Source organism: Megachile rotundata, chromosome 8 (genome assembly GCF_050947335.1).
Source record: "Megachile rotundata isolate GNS110a chromosome 8, iyMegRotu1, whole genome shotgun sequence".
In the NCBI taxonomy this organism is placed as follows: Eukaryota; Metazoa; Arthropoda; class Insecta; order Hymenoptera; family Megachilidae; genus Megachile; species Megachile rotundata.
This window is the reverse complement of record NC_134990.1, coordinates 3,664,125-3,684,551: the sequence shown is the minus strand read 5'-3', so window position 1 is coordinate 3,684,551 and position 20,427 is coordinate 3,664,125. Positions and strand designations below refer to the sequence as shown.

At 32.2% G+C, this 20,427-nt stretch overlaps 1 protein-coding gene across 7 annotated transcripts in view; it reads left to right on the top strand.

The window, feature by feature from the left end:
- Positions 1 to 20,427, top strand: part of LOC100882678 (uncharacterized) — a 490,348-nt gene that overhangs the window by 196,834 nt on the left and 273,087 nt on the right. The window contains exon 1 of one of the 7 annotated variants that reach the window (XM_076534886.1): positions 11,486 to 12,497. The exons of the other annotated variants lie outside the window; for them this stretch is intronic. Coding sequence (XP_076391001.1) covers positions 12,436 to 12,497 — 62 coding nt within the window. The 5' untranslated portion in view covers positions 11,486 to 12,435. Of the gene's footprint in view, positions 1 to 11,485; positions 12,498 to 20,427 lie in introns of those variants that run through there. 7 annotated transcript variants of the gene reach the window in all.

Below are 20,427 nucleotides of genomic sequence, written 5' to 3'. Positions count from 1 at the left end.
TACACTAGTCAAAAAAGTTAAGGGAACAGAAAAATTCCTTAAATTTTTAGGTCACTTTCAAATTGCTCTGACTCCGTTGAAATTTATCACAGAAGACATCCAGAATAGTCATTTTGAAGCTTCAGGTCTCTAGTTGTCGACTCTTTATCTCAAAAATTTTTTGAGCCCATTATCATTAACAAAATATCCAAAAAATCGTGATGAAAAAATTTTAGAATTTTTTTTCTTTGTTTTAAGGTTTGTAAAGACATGGAAAAATTTTTTTGATTAATGCCACTTCTAGACTGCTGTTCCTTGTTCCTTCTCCTATAATTTACACGTCCATGAAGTTCGTTTCGACGATCGGTCGCAAAGTTATGAGCTACCAAAGCCGAAATTACGCTTTTTTCCTTTGATGGTCATTATCTCCTGAACCAACCATCGAACAGAAATTGTAAATACAGTCCCAGAAAGCGGAGAATGTACCCTTTAAGATGGGTATATCAGTTTTTGATTAAATGTTTTTTTTATGCTTAATATTGATGTAAGAAAACGTCAAAAAACGGCGTTTTTTCCACAAATTATAAAAGTTACGGTATCTTTGTAAATAAGTATTGTAATGATTATGCTCATTGCTGGATGTGGTAGCGTATTAATTCGACGTTGCGACAGGAACCGTTTTGCAACGTTCGCTGTATGTGGTCGAGCATTGTCTTGGACTAATCTAAATCGGTTTCAAGTGTATTGACGAATAGGTAAGGCATGCGGACTTAAAATTTCATTGGTATACCGGCTTGCTATTCGAACGGACTATCCGCATTTACGCAACATCGAATTAATACGCTACCACATCCAGCAATGAGCCCAGATCTCAATCCAATTGAACACGTTTGGGATATGATGGGGCGTTGATTGCAAACGGACTATCCGCATTTACGAAATTTACGTGCGCTGGAAAATGCGCTTCATCGAATTTGGAACCAAATTACCCAAGCCATAATACGGCAATGCATTGATATGCGTGAACGTTTGCAAGATGTAATTAACAACCGTGGTGGTAATACTCGATATTAAATTTACAAGTCCTCGAATTTTTATTGAAAAAATAAAATTACACTCACCCGCGCAGACATTGCGGCGGGCGCACGTACCTGCGCGCTCCCACGTTCATATACCTTCATATACACGGCACACATACGCACGAATTCACACACACAAGAGGAAGCGTAAGTCTGACCTTCTCAGACCAAAGCATTCTTTAAAAATTTAGCAATGATACCGGTAAATGTAGAGACACAAACTTTTTTAGCCAACAAACGTATTAGTCGCGGATCGGAGTAGTAATGACGTTTCCTTAACTTTTTTCGTTCAAATTTCAAAGTTTGATCTATCGGTTCATAGGGAACAAAAAATCGGAACCATTTGAAACTTTGCATACATTTTGTGAGCAATATGAGCTTAAAAAAAAACCTAGGCATAATCATTACAATACTTATTTACAAAGATACCGTAACTTTTGTAATTTGTGGAAAAAACGCCATTTTTTGACGTTTTCTTACATCAATATTAAGCATAAAAAAAACATTTAATCAAAAACTGATATACCCATCTTAAAGGGTACATTCTCCGCTTTCTGGGACTGTGTTTACAATTTCTGTTCGATGGTTGGTTCAGGAGATAATGACCATCAAAGGAAAAAAGCGTAATTTCGGCTTTGGTAGCTCATAACTTTGCGACCGATCGTCGAAACGAACTTCATGGACGTGTAAATTATAGGGGAAGGAACAAGGAACAGCAGTCTAGAAGTGGCATTAATCAAAAAAATTTTCCATGTCTTTACAAACCTTAAAACAAAGAAAAAAAATTCTAAAATTTTTTCATCGCGATTTTTTGGATATTTTGTTAATGATAATGGGCTCAAAAAATTTTTGAGATAAAGAGTCGAAAACTAGAGACCTGAAGCTTCAAAATGACTATTCTGGATGTCTTCTGTGATTTTCAACGGAGTCAGAGCAATTTGAAAATGACCAAAAAATTTAAGGAATTTTTCTGTTCCCTTAATTTTTTTGACTAGTGTATTTTCGTCGAGCTAGATTGACAATTTGTTACTAGGATGCCCGAATATTTTAATAACCTTAAAATTGGGAACTTCTTCCTTTGTACCTTATTATAAAAACAACTGGGTACATTAAATAAACTATTTCTATAATATTGTTAACTAGAAACTGCAATTAATAGTTTTTTAATAACTTTTAATAATGAGGGCCCATATTCTTATAAATATTTGTTATTCTTATTCATAGAATATGCTAGTAAATCTATGCAGTCAAAACTGAAACGTCCTGTCTGTGCTGATCAATAATAAAGTAGTCCATTTCCGTCTCGCATTTTTGTTATAATTTCTTAATACAGTATCCGAAACCTTATAACATTGTCTTCTCAATTTTACGAATCTGTTAATAATGTTAGGTGGTAAAAAACTAGGACACTCTATACATTTAATGATATAGGGGGTGAGAAGCCTGTTAAGTCTTCAAATGCGTTGGCGACCGTAATTTCATGTTACATGACCCACTTCATTATGACGGGAATGTGATAAGTGTATTTTCCTGGTGCGATATGGGTTTATATAATTTATATTTATTATAGTTATTGATACATGCATGAATTACATCGTTAAGAGAAATTTTTAGGTTTACATATTTCTGTTAATATCTAAAAAACTGAAAGAGTATGACCACGATAAGAAAAAGTTGTTCAGAATTATGGCTTTGACTACATATTTTAAGGTCATCGAAGTCGTAAGTGACTTCCTTATTTAATATATTTACTTCGAAATATATTGGGTAGAATCGTAAGTCATTGTTGCCGCCGATATTGAGTCATAAACTTTTTCGGAAATTCCGAATTTCTTGCAGTTAAAATAACATATTTAGCATATAATGTGGAAATTCCAAAATGGTAATAATGTGGCCAACACCACAAAGACGATATATGATGTTATCGATAAAGGTGTGTTGACAGAATATACAATGCGAAATCGCTTTGATAAATTTTGTTCTGGAGATACCAAGATGAACCTAAACTTGGATAATCAATTGAAATCGATGACCATGTCCTAAATGTACTGGTAAAATAAAACCGACGGTAAACGACCAGAGAATTGGTAGATAAGGTGGTAACATTCCAATCTACCGCTTGTCGTCATCTGGAGAAGTAAACAAAATGCCAGTTGCCACATCTTTCCAGTCTATGTATCGAAATAAACTGTTTTTCCACCAGCTCGATAACTTTTTAATGCTTGCAATTTATTAACTTATTTATAAATAACTCGTACAGATTATTTCATGCCGAATTTGAATTCGTAAAGTGTTTCTGGGCAGTGGTTACAGTTTTCAATAAAATTTGACTTGAAGGAAAATTGTAAATTTTCAACTTTGGAAATGTTTTGTGATCTTATAATTGCTTCTATTCAGTTAATTTTTATACAAAACTATTGTGCAGATTCTTTTAAATAAAATGATTTGAATTGTGACCACATTATAATTATTTAGTTATGTTTAATGCCAATGGAAGTGAAACTGAATACTCGTCGATGTCTGCTAATGTTTTTTAATTTATTTCAACGACTAAGAGTTTAAGAAAATATTTAATCAGATTAAATGAAACCGGAAATATTGCAGTTGAAAAAAATATTCAAGAAAGATAACACATGGTCTTATGCTTTGAGTACATGTATCCAACGTTTTGGAAAAGTTATTGCACGAAATTCGGAACACGTTCGTAAAAAAGGACAACTGTCAGCGATGAGTATCACTGCCGTTACTATACATATATTTTTACTAAATTAAATTTTTTAAAAGTAATGTATCGTCGAAATCTTTCCAACATGGAGAAATTTAGTGTTTCAAGGAATAGATGAATTCGATTGAGGAAGAGGGTAAATAAAAATTGTTTAGTCGTAATTGAGTCTTAAAAATCATGATAGTTTATTGGCTCTAGTGATTCGAATTAGGGGAAAAAGCCTTGCGGCATAAAAAACGTTCACGTTGCGTGAGATTATTCACGATGATTGATTCGAGGGTGTAGGACTCACTCGAATAATGTTGCAGTGTACGATTAACCACCCTACCGTGGCCTGTTCGAGGATGTAGGACTCACCCGAACAGTGTACAGTGTATGATTTAACCACCCTACCGTGGCCTGTTCGAGGGTGTAGGACTCACCCGAACAGTGTGCGATGTATGATTTAACCACCCTACCGTGGCCCTTTCGAGGAGTGCAGGGTCTCGCTCGAATGATATTGTGAATGATTTCCGAACCACCCTGCATTGGTTATAATACGTTGCGTTACGCGGAAACTTCTAAGTCACGATTGACTTCTTCGACTCTCGATCCGAACCGTGCAAGCTTCAACGTTCGACTACTTTTTCTTTCTACGAAGAATCGCCTAAATACCCTCGCGTTTCCGAAGGTAATGGTTAAGAAAAATTCTATGCTTTTGTTTGCCCAAAACTGTCTTAAAACGAGAGGTACAGCTGTTAGCTGATTTATAGCACGCACGTGTTTACAGTAAGACTGGTCCGGATAGAATTTGAGAGACAAAAGGGTTCTCGGTGACCCGTATTTCGAGGTATGAACGGTTCACGGCGGTTCGCGTGCCGAACCACTTGAACCCTGTTGTAAATCGTTTAACCGCGGCAAAGGTTTCGGTTCGCGGCCGAACAGGTAAGTTATGAAAAAAAATAAGTTACGAAAAATGAATAGCTTGTATAACATGCATTATAGGCTTTAATTTGTACACATTTACAGGTAAAGAGAAGATGGCATATTTTCACAATCTATAGGTCCATCAATGTGCTGAGAAGTCTCGTGCTTGGAGTTCCTTAAAGCAGATTTTCGTTACCATGAATACAACTTTAACACCAAAAGATCTAAAATATCTTTGTGACGTAACGTAGCATACCAGAATAGTATAATATTGATCAGAGTTCGACTGTAGATGAAAATTTTCTTTTTATTAATTAAACGTTTTTTATTTTTCCTATTATTGTATAATGCCATTATTTATTGTAACATTTACATGTGTAATATAATACAATTTATTATAAATCGTACATTTAATTCTAAATGAAATATCTTGAAAAGATTCTAACTGTCATCACATAGGATTTTTATGTTTTCTTCTATTACTTTGATACACAATTAATAACAAATATTTTAAGTTTTTATTACATAAATTATTTGTTAGTCATCTTAAGAGACTAATAAATTGAAAAATTAACAGTTTGTAAGATATTGAATTCGTGTTTGTAACAGTCGTGATTGAATTGCGATTTTTATATGTAGATGATCCTACTGGATTTGCCATTTTGAATTTTTAAATTCTGACGCGAGATTCGTAATCTGAGTTTCGAAATTTACTGGATACTGATCACGTGTGTATCATATAAGTAGCTACTTGTTAGACGCGTATCAGGTGGGTATGTCGCGAGAAATTACATATTCCAAATTATAAAATAAATTCTTTCGGTCAAGCTAAATACGTATATTTCTTTATTTGTTCGTTTCAAATTATGAACAACAGTACTAGTTTTGAACTGAATACGCATGATTTCACCATTATCACAGTTGGACTCTGCAACAGCGAGATAAATAATTGATTCTTAGAAGAGAAACATGATAATGCGACAACCGAACAAATTTCTGTTATATTTCAATATAAAGTCATTATAACTAATAATCAGTAAATGAGTCCGTTATATTTGATTCAATGCGTAATAATAATAGGTCATTTACTTTATTCTGATGCAAGTTATATCTTACGATACATAACTGCTTATCTGTTTCAACACTCAGTGTGGGTGCGCGGCCATTGCATTTGAAATAGGAATCGACAAAAATATTTTTTAAGTCTTTTCTACGAAGAGAAATAGATATTGTTATATTAATTACGTTGTAGATTTTAATATTGTACATATTTTTAATTGAATAATTTTCACCCTTTATGATTCATAATCTCGCTCGTCTTATACGTTGGTTAAACGTATTTTAATGTTTATATTATAAACTAAGCAGAAAAAGTTTCTGTAATTGAAAGTTTGACTGTTGCTTCAAATTTGAATTTCCCAAGATCTGAGAATGGTAAAAAGAAACAATTTGCATATTTATAATTAGTATATAAAAATCTATAAGGCGCAGTTGTTCGTTGTCAGTATTGTAAAATAGATTAAATTTTGTTAGATAGTGCTGTGAATTACAAATCTCATCGGAGTCATAATACAGCAGAATAATAGACCTTGCAAACTTTCCCATGACCTCTAGTTGTCACATTATAAATTTAACATAAAATATATGCACTTTGCAATTGTAACTTGGTTCTTTTTAATTACTGTAGCAGAGAAGATTAAGCATTTAAAAAGTGCTGACATGAAAAGTGAAGCACCAGATTGCGCTTAATGTGTCTCATGATAAATGCGGTTCTGTGTCTCCGTTTTTCTTTCTTAATGTGCACAATTTTGTAGGCATTATTTTCATATAGTACCAAAACACATTCCACACATATTTGAAATGTTTAAGGAAGTTTTTTAAATTTCCGTGTTATTGTGGACTGCTTTTACTGCTCTGATTAACTCTTACATTTAAAATTAAATTCTTTAGATGTGGCGAGGCCAGCACCGCATTTAGATGTTCCATTTTTTGCTGTAGCAAAAATTGTTAATTGTATAATAAAACTACAGATGATATTTTTTATTTACGGTTGATCAATTTGAAGTTTCTACTTGTCTAAAATTGCGAGTAAATTTAAAATTACAACGGTTACACATCTCAAAGATTTCCGTTTTCAGTTTGTCGCAGTTTATTTCTAAATTAAAGAAAAACTATAAATATTCGCACTGAAACGTGCAAATGTTACACTTGTGTTCAAACAATTTAAACTACTTATTACACGTATTATCCAATCTTTTGTTATTGTACAGTTCTTGTACTTTATTCTATATTTAAAACTGATGCGTTTACCGATGTAAACTTACTCAGGGAGTAGTTTCTTTCGATTTATGTTTAAGAAAACTTTGAGACATAGAGTTAAAACCTTTTTTGAACTTGATACGTATTTTAAAATGTAAAAAGACGTTTGCTTATTGTTTTATTTACTGTATTCAGCGAAAATTAGTAGCGATCGCAGTATTGAAAAAATTCATACTCAAATAGTATAGATAAATGAAATATCGTAGTTCCGTCCTATAAAATTAAGGAAAAACATTTTTATGGTTTATGTGGATAGTTATATGAGTAAGAGTTATTGAAAAGTCGTATACATCTTTTTTAACCGACTTCGAAAAAGGAGGAGGTTACTCAATTCGATCAGTATATTATATATTTTTTTTTTTTTTTCTATGTATGTTCGCGCATTACGCCTAGCTGGGTGGACCGATCGGAACGAAACCTTTTGCATCTGGTAGGTTCTGACTCCCCATTGGTACCATTATCAAAAAATTTTTCATTTTTTAATTGCAAAGTGTTGTTATTGCAAATAAAATAATTTTAAGAAAAAAAATACGCCGACTTCGAAATTCACTAAAAAGTGTAAAATAATTTCTATTTCCCAATGAAGAAATTTCTATTTTATTCAATCATACAATTACGTCACAGATATGAATGAAACCTATTTACTCGTTAGGTAGTATATTAAATACATTTCAACCTTTTCGGAGGCGGCGCAAAATTAAAAATACCTCAGTAAACGTTGCTGTCAATAACCAGTTGATTATGGTATGGCGTATTGGAAATTAATAAATCCTGAGAAAGAATACGAACCATTATAGATATATCTGGTAATATACGTAAATGTAACGACTGCATCTTCATTTCGCAACGTTTCTGATATAAATGAAATTGAATCGACTTCGTTCGCATGTGGACGCCAGGGATCTAAGAACCTATAAACGGAGCTCACGACGCGGGACTTACTTTGCGGCAGATGGGCTTTATCTTTATAGTATATGCGGCGATCGAATCTTTCCGTCGCATACTCTATGAATCTAGCCCTTTGCGGACTACCGCCGCATATATGCGTTCTGCGTAAATCATCAAATTGGCCGAAGAACTCATATATGCGTTTGGCAAAAACAGTTGATTGAGCTGAGAAACGCGTACATGTGTGCATGCACGTAAATCTGTGCATGTACATATAATATGTCCAGAATTTGACTTGGAATGCTATGAACGAAAACCGCGTTTAAGCAGAAATATACGCAGGCAATTTTTAATGACTATCGCGGCAGGAGCTCAGCCCCACGGTACGGTTCACTTCGAACCGTCCCGTTCGCAAAGGGCTAGACAGACCATAGTTACATTCTATACGCATTAACACCTACTTCGCGGCGTGCTGTCGAGTTATATGTATAGAAAAAAAAATAGCTATACAAACTTTGCGTATGTTCGGCTGTCCAAAGGTTGACATGTTCAGGAAAGTCTTTTAATTTTGCGCCGCCTCCGAAAAGGTTGAAATGTATTTAATATACTACCTAACGAGTAAATAGGTTTCATTCATATCTGTTACGTAATTGTATGATTGAATGAAATAGAAATTACTTCATTAGCAAATAGAAATTATTTTATACTTTTTAGTGCATTTCGAAGTCGGTGTATTTTTTTTCTTAAAATTATTTTATTTCTCAAAGCAACGACTTGAGTTGATTTCCATAAAATTTAGCGAATAAAATAATATGTAAAACTTTGTTATTCCATTTTATTGATACATGAAAATAAATAAAAAAAATTATAATTTTCCAATCTTCAGGTTTTTTCAGATTTTTTGACACGAATTTCAATATATTAAGCGATCGTTTATACAACCTTATCATATCTTATTATTAGAGTGGTTCGCCCCTATTTAATCGAATTCAGCAAATTATATTTTTATCCCTCTCATTGACACAACTTTTGTAATTGATTTCATTCAACAATATTACGTTGTTATACATAAAACAGCTAATTGTTACTTAACACTTCTAACTTTGAACGGCTGTTTCACATTCCAAAATCATTTTTTCAAGGATATGAAGAAACATGTGTCGTTTAGTTTTTGAAATACCACAACATATGTGAGGAAGAACAAAATCAAGGAAGATCGTCTACCTAGCGTATTTTGTTGGAGATGATTTTACACCTTGATTTAAACAGTAGTTTAAACCTCAATGAAATTGGAACGGTGTACTTTATTCGCAATAACGCGATTTAAATAAAATGTTAAATTGAGCAAATGTTAAATTGATGCTTTATCATCATAATTTTTATAAGTACATTTACTTCCAGTACGTACAACATTCTTGTTACAACTGCGTAGTATTGTAATACTAAAATTTATAAATTTAACAACACACTGTCGGCTCTTTTGCCGTTATGTTTCACTTGTTTTATACTTCTTTAGCAGCATTTATATGAATTAATTTATCTGATATGTTTTTTACAGTTAAAATAACTAAACTCTTAATCTATTATGCAACGCGCAATGCTTATACTTGCAAATTATTTTCCCGATTTTACATTATTACGTATTTAAACCGTTTCGCGGAATTTTCTTGTGTGGATACAAGCTCCTATTAACTAATTAACTGCGCCTAAAATGATCCTTTAAGAATAATGGTAGATTATACTATCAATGGGATAACATCCATTAATAACATTTAATAACAAGATTTATTAAATTTTTTTAAAGGTAATATAATTAATTATCTTATATTACATAAAGTAAAGTATCGCAGTGAATTGACCCTCATTATTCGATTTAATACAATTTGTAATAAATATTTTTCAACTAAATCTTACATGTGCAATGTATAAATACGATAAAACAGACAAAAATGATGTAATAGAATAATAGAGAAATAAAAACTTTAAAAGAATTCATCAAACTTTTTAACTAGATAGTTCTAAAGTTGCTATTTGTCAGCAGCAAAAATACATGCGAGTGTAAACCGTTATCATTATTATTATTATATTATTGAATTATTACTGTTATTTTATATTTAACAAATGTAACTTAAATTTCAATTCTCCAAATTTGCAAAATAATAAAATTTAAGATAGTATATTGTACAATATCTAGTAGTATAATTAAATTTGCAAATATGAAACTAGTAATTGTTATTTGAGTAGGTTTAGTAGAAATTTAAACAATATAGTCATATGTATACTAAATTTTAAGTATTTCGACTTTTAAAAAGAAAATGACAGAATAAGAATTTATTTACAACTTTCTATATAACAAAATCAGTGTATAGAGTAAGAAATTATTATTGACATCGCATCTTCCAAAATAAAATTAAATTAACGCAGTTTGACCAACAATCTTCAAGATATGTTATAAAATAGCTATTTACATTAATCAATCCAACTGGTCTCCATGTCTGCGGAGAATAGAATCCACGGCCTTCCATAAATAGTGAAAACCATGCATAGTAGCATGGATACTATTACCTGCGCATATAACCTATTACGTATATATGTATACATATACATACACACGTTATCATATGTTTTATACATGTTCATGCTGTACATACGCGTGATATTTTATTTATAAGATTGAATTGCATGTACTTATGTACAATGTAGACTTCCTTTGCCTACGTATGAAAGCAGAACTGAAACCAGAAAATTGAAAATTAAACTTTAGCATGTTCGAACTTTCAAATTTACAAACTTTACTAATCCTGAAGTTCCTGAACTTTCAAATTTTTAAATTTCAGGTTCCAGATTTAAAAATTTCAAATTTCAACCTCCAAATATGTAAATTTAAAATTTTCAATTTTTTTAAATTTTTAAATTTCCAAATTGTTTAATTTTCAAATTTTCAAGTTTTCACATTTTCATATTATTTAAATCCGAAATTTCACTGTCTTCAAATTCTGAAATTTTCCAAATTTCTAAATTTGAAAATTTACCAGCTGTTAAGCAGTACAACCCCTAACCCCCACATTTGATCCGATCAATCGTAGTTAAGCATTACTGCGAGTAATTGAATCGGTGGATATAGAGCTCTCCGTATTAGTTACTTCATAAACAAACACTTACTATTTGTCTCAAAAAACAACTCCATGGCACTCATACAGTTATCTCATAATAACGTATCTGAACAATATATTCCAGAATTGTAGTATAATTTGAAGTAAATTTGTCACTGATCCAGTTTATATAAGCGCATAGTATTACATAGTATCGAACACGTAAAAAAATGAAAAAATATTAGCAATGCGTTTGCTATAACGCGTTTCAAATTCGTGATCGAACAAAACGCGAGAAAGAAAAGATTCGAGATGCGAGATACAGTGACAGCACTCATTATCTCTGAAATATGTTCAATACCGGTAACGAGATGTATAGAGGGTTAAGGATAATGACACGGTCCGAAGCAGCAGCACGATGGCGCAACCGACGAGGAAGGCAGAACGAGGGGACAACGGCTGGGAAGGGGGGATAGTGACGTCTTTTGCGTCCGTCAAGCAGCTTTCCACGGAGCCAGTCGGATGCCAGACACGAGATGGGTTGATTCTGTGCCTTCGGTTCGTCTCGGTGTTGCTCGGCTTTCATCGGATCCTCCTGCTTTTCACGTACAGTCGCTGCATTCGCGACCGATATTCGAGCAGGCGCGTTTTCACCGTGAATTCTTTTACGTTATTTGACGATAAATAATCGTATCGTCGGAAGTTCCGTCGGTGCGATGCGTGAATCGTGCGAATAACTCGGTAAAACAAAATGAAACGGCGAGTGACAGGTCATTGCACTTGTTACGTTCGTCGAGTGTTGCTTCGTTAAACTCCTGTGCGTGCTTTGTGTTTACTGACCGCGCCTCGATACCGTTACTCGTGATTCTACAAAACGCTCTGCAGAACCTCGTGAATTTTCCCCTTCTTGTTCCGTGTTAACGATCGATCTTCTACCTGTTCCATCTTTTACCAACGCTGTGATTCTTTGTGCATCCCGAGGCACTCGTTACGCGGAGAGTGCATTTTGTGTATAAGAATTATTTGTGATATCGGTGCACCCGTGAAGGTGATATCGTGAGAGTGCACGTTAAACGACTTGTTACATTCAGATAACAGCCAAACAAGCTGGTACATTTAAGTTTGTGCCTATCTGCATTCGATTAGAGATATCAACGAAAAGCGAACAGGGACGTTGCCTCGAGAGCGTTGAACGTTAGCTCGAATCGACTGTACGTCAAATGCCAAGTCTCGAGGTGTAACAGCCGCGAGTCGGAAAAGAGAGTGGACTGTTCGTACAAAAATTCCGGCTCTTATGCGTACAGTAAGCAAAAGAATGAAACATCGTGCGATCAGCTGACTAGCCGAATTATTCGGTGGCGGCTGTGGTTATTCGACTGGTAACGAAAATCATCATCGAACCGACGAAAATTATCCACGGCAACAGCGATTGTCTACCTGTTCGGTTATGACGTTCGGGACGCCGTTTCACACAGAAAAGTCGCAGTTTGCTGGCGATAACCCTTCACGGTATGTTTAAGCGTTTTTCCTCTTCATGCTCTTTTATTAAATTTCATTACAGTAGTTAGGTCGACAGAGATTTGCAACGATAAGGTTGTATTTCCACCTTTGATATATTTTTATATTCTATCATGTTAAGAAAAATGTGGTCATTCATTTGATGACGAATGATAATTACTAAATCATAAATAAATACGTATATTTGACAAGAGATGAACTGCGTGTGTAACATGTTTAGACGAGTTAAATAACTAACTCCAGCAAAATGTCTTGGAGGACACGATTTCGTATCCAAAATTGATCAATATTAACTTGTTTAATTACAGACAACAAATATCTTTTTACAGAAAGTTTTCTGTTCCTTTTAATCTTTTAAACAGCAGTAACCTGTAGTAGCTACTGTGATTTTTATCTTATATTTTGTCAATGAGTAGCTTATATTTTGTACTTAATCGTATATATACCTGTGTCTGCCAATTTATGACATAAAATGATTTATGTTATGTGTGAAAAATTACTTTAAATTCGACACTTTCAACACGTGTAAGCCAATCGATTTTTAAAGTTTTCATAATAACTTTATTTATAAATATTGATGCACTGTGATGAACGGGGAGGTAGTTAATAATAAATTTTCCAAAAATTGTTATTGTGCACATTGTTTGTATCCTTATTATAATAGCATATGAAGAGACTTATAACAAAATTGTTATTAAGGAAATAGTGAAATATTCTAATATTTTTGAAATGATGTACACCAGAAATTAATTTTAAAATAGTTTGTAATAAATAATGTAGAAATTTTTAATTTCTGATTTAATATCAAATATTATACTTTTATTTAACATATTACTTTTTAATTCAATTATTTTTTATTGAATACTATTTTTTTGCTTTGAAATAAAAAGAGACAGTTCCGATATTAAAGTTGCATTTATTGGAGATTAAGAAGTAACTTTCATCGTTTAACATTTCGCAAATAACGATTTAATTTTTAAATCTTTTTTTCTGTTTTGCTTATTAAAAGTACGGAAAAGTGGAGCTGCCGTATTATTGCTGCAACTTTTCAATTATTGAATTTCGTATTTTATTTCTGAATTAATAACGAATATCCATCTTCCATTTTAAAGAAAGACGAAAGTCTTTTACGTTTCGTATAAAGTTTTGCTTGTTATATCGTGCAAATTCTCGTTTCATAAAGGTCAACGTTCAGGTTGTTGTTGAACAATTGAAATTTTGTCCAGCGGCGCATTCGTTGATCCCTTTCGTTTCCGGAAGTTGACTATGCTTCTATAAGTGACGCTTTTCTTTTCTGCGTCTTTTATTACGTAGTTTTGGTTACGTCGCTCGTTGCATCAAGCTACCTTTTACCGACGGCTTTTGCCATTAAGGTATTATAGCAATAACGTTGTTCGCTGTGTATTAAATTTAAAAGGTATTTATGGCCTTCTAAAATTTACATTTACAATTGTCTAATAAACGAAATATTTATGTCTATAACTCATCAAAATACGTTTAGCAGAAAACAATTTTTTCACGATTCAAGTTGTTGTATACATTATATGTTCTAATTAAAATAATGACAATGTATCTTCAAACAAGGAAACAAAACCACATGCGTATTCAAAACAACTTTAAAGTATCAGTATAATAATAAAGTATCTCCATATGTAGTATTTTTCCCATATATTAAATATAATATAAATTTTTTACAATATTTTTCATTGCAATAGTGCAGTATTCAGAAAAGATGCAACTTATTTTTAAATATATTTCAATGTTATATTATTTGCTTCATTTATCAGCTTCCTTAAATAATTTAATTATGTGAAATTAAATATATTTAATTACTAACATGATGTGTGATAAATTATTGATTCATAATTTTATTAAATAATATATTTAGTCTAATTTTAGCGAATTTATAATAGATTGTATTGCGACAATTTTTAATTAAACAGTAATTAAAACAATAAAATAATGATGCTTATAGTAATACTAATTGCATTTTATTAAATAAAATAAAATTGTTGCTTTAATTTAGGAATTTAGGAATTTGAAAACTGGAAATTTTTATCATATTTGTTAATACACACAATAATAAATAATTATAATAATCTTATTTTTTATAATGCAACACGATTATGGATATTATTGTACTTCTTTAATTGCTTATCGTATGTGCGATCACTGTTTAGTTAATTTTTAAATTCATTATCTTTAATAATTTATAACGAAACTGCGATTGGGAGCGCCTTGGACACATTGTCAACGTGTACAAAATTTTCATTAAAAGCTAATTAATCTTAACGTAATTACTTAACTTCCTGCATTATACCTTGTAAGCGTGATGACCTTTTTGCGATTTAACTCTGCAAATTGAAAAATCCTTGGAATTTTCACAATATAATTAACATTTCCCTCAGGTTTTTGTATACCTTATGTTATAAGATATAAGAAATTACCAGCCGAAATAATTATTTTGTAAAACATGCGAAATTACTTTCTTGTGAATTTTATCGTTCGCTAGTAAAATATTTCTCATTTTCAAGTTTGTAAATTATGTATGTAATTAATTAACAGTTTAGCAGTATAACTAATCAGATTATGTAATACTGCATTATTTTTAAATATTCGTGCATAAATTTAATGGTAATATTGCCTGGCAGATAAAAACAACGTGGAGGCAGATCAAAACGGCACGCAAATAATATTGATGAAATAAGACGGGACGAATGAATATGATTTTATATTAAATCGCTCTTCTATTTTTAGATCATTCTTGATTGATTATTTTCAAAACATTGGACTTTCTTTTACAGTTCAGGCAGCATCCATTTTGTGGTTATTTACGATTATTTCACCATTTCGCAGCACTTCCTTCAGTGAAAGTTCCTCTGATTCTTTTTCGCTTTCTTAACTTCTCTTTTTCTGTATATTTTTTTCTGTCCAACAAATCCACTGCATCCGAAATCATTGCTTCAGTATAATTTCACAATTATCTGGCTAAACCGTATCTAATGAACTCATGCGCCTAATTATAACTCATTTAATTATGAATATAATCTAATAGATAATTTTTTAAATAGTACTGAGAATTTCCGGAAATTTCTTCTAAAAGTTAATTATGTTTTATCAAAATCATGTATTAATGCTCATACATTTTAACGAATTCTAATTGTTCGCTTGCATTGTATAAATAACCCATTTGGATAAGAGTTAAAAGATAACTGTAATTAGCAATATTATCATTTGATAATGATAAATATAATTGCAATTATCGAAATAAATTTAATGTATTTCTATAAGTATGTGTTTTGTATGATGAAATCTTTTAAAGTACTCTGTTTATGTTAATTTTTTTAGTTTTACTACTTTGTTTGATGCTTCTTGAGTGATTATTCTTGAATTATTGATATACAATGAATATTGTGGTGAAAGCAAATAATTTTTACATGCTGCTATAGTAGGACTTTATCTTACATCGATATTTAATATTTTGTCTCATCTACTAATAAATGGTTTGCTATATTCGATAATTTGGCGATCTATTATTATTATCGTTTAAACACTTTAATCTTGAATGTTAGGTTGTAATGTTTTATTGTATTAGCCTTTTCGTGGTAGCAAAATGACTCACATAATGCTGGCTAAAATTGGGGTAATTGAAAAAGTGACTGTAGTTATGTTTTTTACATAACATTTGCAGTTATTGTTACTTCATTTAACTAATCAATTTCATACACAACTTGGTATATACAGGATGTTGTAAAAAAATGTATTTACTGTTTAATTGGCATTTTATTAGACATACGAGGTGTGACACAAAAGTAACGAGACTAGTCCAATAAATCATTGTACCTGCAGAATCAGTTCTCCGTGACATTATCACCTTCAAAGTAGTCCCCTTCAGCATTCACACACTTTTGCATTCGGTGCTGCCATTGCTGGTAACAGTTCTGGAACGAGGTTTTTGGAAGTCCTTTCGGACGATTCTCCGTTTTTGCCTGAACCTCTTCAACTGAGGTGAAATGGGTTCCCTTTAAGCAAAATTTAACTTTAGGAAATAGAAAAAAGTCGCATGGAGCCAAATCAGGTGAATAAGGTGGATGCCCCATCACAGTAATATTTTTACTGGTCAGAAGCTGCTTGGCAGACAGTGCCGTATGAGCGGGTGCATTATCCCGGTGCAACAGCCATCCATCGCTTCACAACTGTGGCCTCTTTTTCCTAATTTTTTCACGAAGTCTTTTTAGTAGTTCAATGTAATAGTATTAGTTAACAGTCTAACCATTGGGAAACCACTCAATCATTATAATTCCATTAATGTCGAATTTTGATTTTGACATGCGTGCTTTTTCGGGTTTTGGGGATCCTGAAGATTTTCACTGCATCGACTGGCGCTTACTTTGTGGGTCATAGGTAAAAATCCATGTCTCATCACATGTTACAACAGATTTCAACAAATTTGACCAGAAACTTGATGTTTATTCGCTGTTCGGTTTTTACGTTAGACATTTTTCCGACAGAATGCAGTTGCACGTGTTCACTAAATAACGCAATACTATCAAATGGTATGACCGATTCAATCGAAATTGGCAACATGGATAGAGGAGGTATGTGGGATGATGCCACAAAAAACAATTGCTGCCAATTCCACTGTTTTTTCAAGCTACACACCTAGTCTCGTTTCTTTTAGTTAGGCCTGTCAATCCTCGTTTTAACATGTTCAGGATTTTTGTAACTTACTATGTAAACTATTTTTGTACATAATTACCAGCTGTAGAAGTTGCAATTCTGGCATAGGATTTATAGTTTGAAAATTATAAACTGTTTTTTACGAGTTTGATGAACGAAATAATGTACTTATTAAGGAATTATTACCAAACACATGTATGCTCGTATGAATGATCATAGGTGTACAATTTTTTCAATATATTTTTGATACTAATTCATTGAAGATAATTCTGTATGTGCATGTCATCTCACCAATTCTTAAAATTACAGGCATCATTGACATATTATATAAAATTTTTTATTTTAGAATATTTCGTTTTAGTTTTCTTACCGGTGATTGCTAATAATAAATCAAAAACGTGTCATTATTTTATTCAGTTTGTGGTATAGATTTATCGTTTAGTGTGTCTTTTAGCGTATCCTTTAGTTATGAATTATTGTAATTGAAAATGTTCCTGAATAAAGGTACCTATACATATAACAAACAGAATATAATCAGTACCTGAACAATATGAGTCCAATCATCATTGAAACCTGCACATAATTTATGAAATTACAAAATATCACAATTGTGTATTGACATTATTTTTTAGGGTACACGTACGTATCGCCATGTGCTATATTGTCAATAACGCACAATGCAAAATACGCATGAACATATACAAAATTAAATCTCTATTTATGGTGGTAACAAAATTTAGGGGAAAAATGTACTGGACGGATGGACTATGAGCGCATATTCACTTACACAATTATGCGCATATTCGTATACACAAACGGCATACACGCATATATAAAAGCAAAAACGTGCAATATATTTGTTTGTATATTTTAATAAATAATTAAACGAATTTTGTAACAAAAGAAATTTGTATATACTTATCAAAGAAAGTAAAAAAACGGCTAATTTAATAATACAAATTTGAGCATACACGTAGGAATTTTAAATCGCGTCAATTTATACTAATTAATTGTTGGTGTTATTGATGAGAAAGTAGCGTGAAATGTATTTTGAAGTATTGTAAGTAACAATATGACTGACAAGAAACAGCAGACTGACATTCTGCTGTGAAACATTCTTTCATAGGCAACATAGTCGACAGAACGCATATTATTGCATACGAAATTGTAAAAAAATTTTGATATGACTGAACATAATATAGCTTTGGTCGAAAGAGGAAACAAAATTTCACCGGCTACGGTTTTAGTTGATATATTAAAATAAATATGAGGATAAGTGTGAGAAATTTAACATCAGCGTATAAATAGAAATAAAAAAGTTTCAAATATAGAAATGTGAAAATATGGAAATTCAAGTATTTGAAAATTTGAAAATTAAAGAACTTGGAAATATGAAGAGGTTAGAATAAATAAAACTTTTCAAATTTACACGCGATTTAAAGAATACCTGCGTTACACTCGAGTGTAATTAAGATTTTGAATCCAATTATTTAAAGTCCAGCTATATAATTGAACGATAATACATTTTACATATTTACATATTTCATTACGTTAAATATTAAATACTTCTTTAGAATTAGCGTACAAGATTTTAAGATTCTCTAATATATAAAAAAGTTAAGAATAAAATAATAAAGACACAAATCCATTTTGCTTGGATGGATATAGTGATAAAAGAATGTAATGGTTCGTACGAGGTTACTCGATCATTCGCGACGCGCTACTCTGCGGAATTAACTTGGAGCAGTAGTTCAAAGTGAGTCCGAACGATTGACTCCGCAAAAATGGTTAAGTCCGTAACGTTTGACTTGTTGAAAGTTGTGTTCAGTTCGACTGCTAACTGTTTTACGCGAATGATAATTGTGATCTCGTCGAATGTGCGAGATGTTCTGTTCGAAGATACGATGCGTTCTGTTCTATCCTTAGCTCTCGATCGTGCGAGCTAAGGAGCCCTGGCGAAAGTTTTGGAAACACGTTGATTGGTCATCGTTCGATTTTTGATTTTCCAATCAACGTGTCCCTTGACTTTCTCCCACCCGTCCGTTACGCCCTTAGCGCGTTTCTTTAGGAGGATGGGACGGTACCAGAGCGTACGTGAGAAATCGGCAAGTCCGGCAACGCGTAAAGTACCGTAACGAATGTACCGTCGAAATGACCCTTCAGAATTACCGAATTTATGACAGGAATTGGCTATCGAAGACGAAACGAAACTAAAAATTTAACGCTATTGTACGAAAAAAGGTAAATGAGTATTGCAGGAAGTAAGGAAAAAGTCTTTTTCAAAAATAACCTTTGTCGCGGACCTATCATAAACTCTCCAAGCGGAATCCTCACGTACCGTGTTCCAACGGTTGGAACAGAGAATAACCAAAGGCTGTAACCATGTTATGAAAACATTTTATTAAAATAATTAATATTATTCTCTCTTGCTTTGACATCTAATAACTAATGCAACAAACGATGCTAAGAGTGCTCAACCAAGAATTGATTGAGGCTTGATTTTCAAGGTTGGATTCAATCATATCTCATCACTATTCTCGCTTGTTTTATTATTATTTGATAACACATGTATAACACATGTTATACTATATTAAATAGTACATGATGTACGCATTTCGTACGACGAATCGTTTATAACTTCGCCGAATGATATTTTTTATTAATAATAATTACTAAACATGATATATCATATAAGATATAATATACAATACAATATAATATGTAGAAGAATATAGTACTGAGTGACATTTGTCGTTAATGACGTATGCAAGGAATTATTAAGAGAGTGATTTAATTGATTCTTGTATAACTCCGTGGAAATCATTTAAGGGGGGCAATACCTTTAGACCGATGAAAATAGGCTGATTTTTGTGAATTTTTTTGTATAGGATATCTTTGTTTTGCGTTTTTGAAATTTCACGTATAATTTATTATAACTATTGCCTATTACACAATATTTTTTGTTTTTAAATACATTTAAAAATGGCGGAATTATAACAGTCCTTCCTGGAAGTGTTTGGCGCGTCTCGTGAATCGGTGTGGGTTCTAGCCTTAGATCCATTGGTCTGAAACAAGTTTGTAGACAATGTTTCGAAAACTAACATTCACAGCTAGTAGATGAACCTCAGAAATGTGCAAAATGTGTAAAATTAAAGAAATGGCGCGCTTTTAAAGAAAAACTTTGAATTTTATTGAAAATTTTTGCACTATTTTGCAATAAAAAGGACTTTAATGTTCAATT